Source organism: Sinocyclocheilus anshuiensis, unplaced genomic scaffold (assembly GCF_001515605.1).
Source record: "Sinocyclocheilus anshuiensis isolate Anshui unplaced genomic scaffold, SAMN03320099.WGS_v1.1 scaffold1491, whole genome shotgun sequence".
Classification (NCBI taxonomy): Eukaryota; Metazoa; Chordata; class Actinopteri; order Cypriniformes; family Cyprinidae; genus Sinocyclocheilus; species Sinocyclocheilus anshuiensis.
In genome coordinates, this window is record NW_015555706.1 from 522,280 (window position 1) to 524,351 (window position 2,072).

The window sequence follows — 2,072 nt, forward strand, 5'->3', positions numbered from 1 at the left end:
AGTTGTCCAAATGAAGTTCTTAGCAATGCATATTACTAATCAAAAATTAAGTTTTGATATATTTACAGTAGGAAATTTACAAAATATCTTCATGGAACATGATCTTTACTTAATATCCTAATGATTTTTGGCATAAAAGAAAAATGTATCATTTTGACCCATACAATGTATTGTTGGCTATTGCTACAAATATACCCCGGCGACTTAACACTGCTTTTGTGCTCCAGGGTCACGTATGTACATTCACACACATATAAAAATATACATTAAAAAATAACATTTTAACAAGAACCTCCCTACTTTATAGATCTGTCATTTTTTCAGTTTCTCATACGAGAGGAAACATTTGTCAGAGGTTTAGTGTTCAGTCGGTGTTTACCTTCCATCGCGTACTTCATATCCTGAGCAAACATGTTCCACATCACCTCCGCACTGATCTTTCCCACGTTCAGCTCCTGAGGGAACCTGCAGGAGGAAGACAGGCAGGACTTATGGGTATATTTCTCTCCGTTTCCTTCATATCAGTTATATAACTTGCTTTCGTTATTGTATCTTACTGTAACCATTCTGTTTCAGGTTTTTAAAGGAATATTCTGGAGTACTGTAATGTTAAACCCCATTATCTCGGGTCTGAACACACACTCACTGGTTCAAGCAGGGCGTGTAAGAGTTCTTGTCCTCCTCTATAATGGAAACGATGAGGGTGATGAGTTTGGACCAGAAGTCCAGGTTCTTAATACTCGGCCCCTGTTCTTCAGGAGGAACCGTCTTCGACTGGATATGAACACAGCCGAGAGAGATACGTTCAAGTCAAGTACACGAATACAAGCAAACCACAACATAAGATGCACTGTAAAAACAGATGTTCTTCAGATGTAGCATTTTTGCTATGTTTTCCAGTAAAAACATGTAAACATTTCTAAATCAAGATGCATTTACTTGAGATGCTAAATGACATAAGATGAGAAGTCTTGTTTTTGGAGAGATTGATCAAAATGGACAAAAAAAAATATAGTAGAAAATTAGAGAAGTAGAGTTTGATTCCAACCCTTTATTTTTATTTATTATCTTTATTTATTAATTTATTTTTAATTATCATTAGATAAATGCAAATTAAACATCTCAAGACAGAGATTCACACAAACTTTAAATTACAATAGAGCTAAAATATAACATTAGAAAAGAGACAAAAAATAAGCATAAAAATAATAAATAATATAATAAAATAAATAAATATAATAGAAAAATACAATTAAACATCTCAAGACAGACCTCAAACCTCAAATTACAACAGAACTAAAAGCATACCATTATAAAAGAAATCAAGAAAGACATAAGTATATAAATAATATAATAAAACAAAAACAATAAAATAAATAAATATAATATAAAAATACAATTAAACATCTCAAGGCAGATATTAAAAAAAACATCCGATTACAACAGAACTAAAACATAACATTAGAAAAGAAGGTGAGGAAAAAATAAAAAATAAAAAATAAATAATGAAACAAATATATAAATAAATCAGAAAAATACATTTAAATATTTTAAGACAGAAATTTAAACAAACCTCAAATTACAACAGAACTAAAACATAACATTAGAAAAGAAGGTGAGAAAAAATAAAAAATAAAAAATAAATAATGAAACAAATATATAAATAAATCAGAAAAATACATTTAAATATTTTAAGACAGAAATTTAAACAAACCTCAAATTTCAACAGAACTAAAACATAACATTAGAAAAGAAAAAGTAATAATAAAAAAGGGGTCAAATGAAAACAATGAAATGAAAACAAGTCAAAGGGAAAATAAGTTTAAGCAGAAGCTTGCTTCATTTTGATTAGATTTCTCAGAAAACAAGGCTTCTTAATTTGTCATTTTGTGTAGTAAACATATCTTGATTTAAGCATGTTTACATATTTATTTCCATCATTTTGTAGTTTCTCAAGCAGCAGTCATGCAGTTTACGGTTACTGAGAAAAAACATTTACACAAATTGTCAATTAAAAAAATTATGCAGAGAGCACGCAAGAATGCTTGCTGTGCATACAGCCCATTATCATC

At 29.5% G+C, this 2,072-nt stretch overlaps 1 protein-coding gene across 1 annotated transcript in view; it reads right to left on the bottom strand.

Annotated features, from left to right (window-relative positions):
- Positions 1–2,072, bottom strand: part of LOC107671790 (protein unc-13 homolog B) — an 86,335-nt gene that overhangs the window by 18,745 nt on the left and 65,518 nt on the right. The window contains exons 26-27 of the mRNA XM_016464762.1: positions 647–774; positions 380–465 (exon numbers count right to left, since the gene is read on the bottom strand). Coding sequence (XP_016320248.1) covers positions 380–465; positions 647–774 — 214 coding nt within the window. The remainder of the gene's footprint in view (positions 1–379; positions 466–646; positions 775–2,072) is intronic.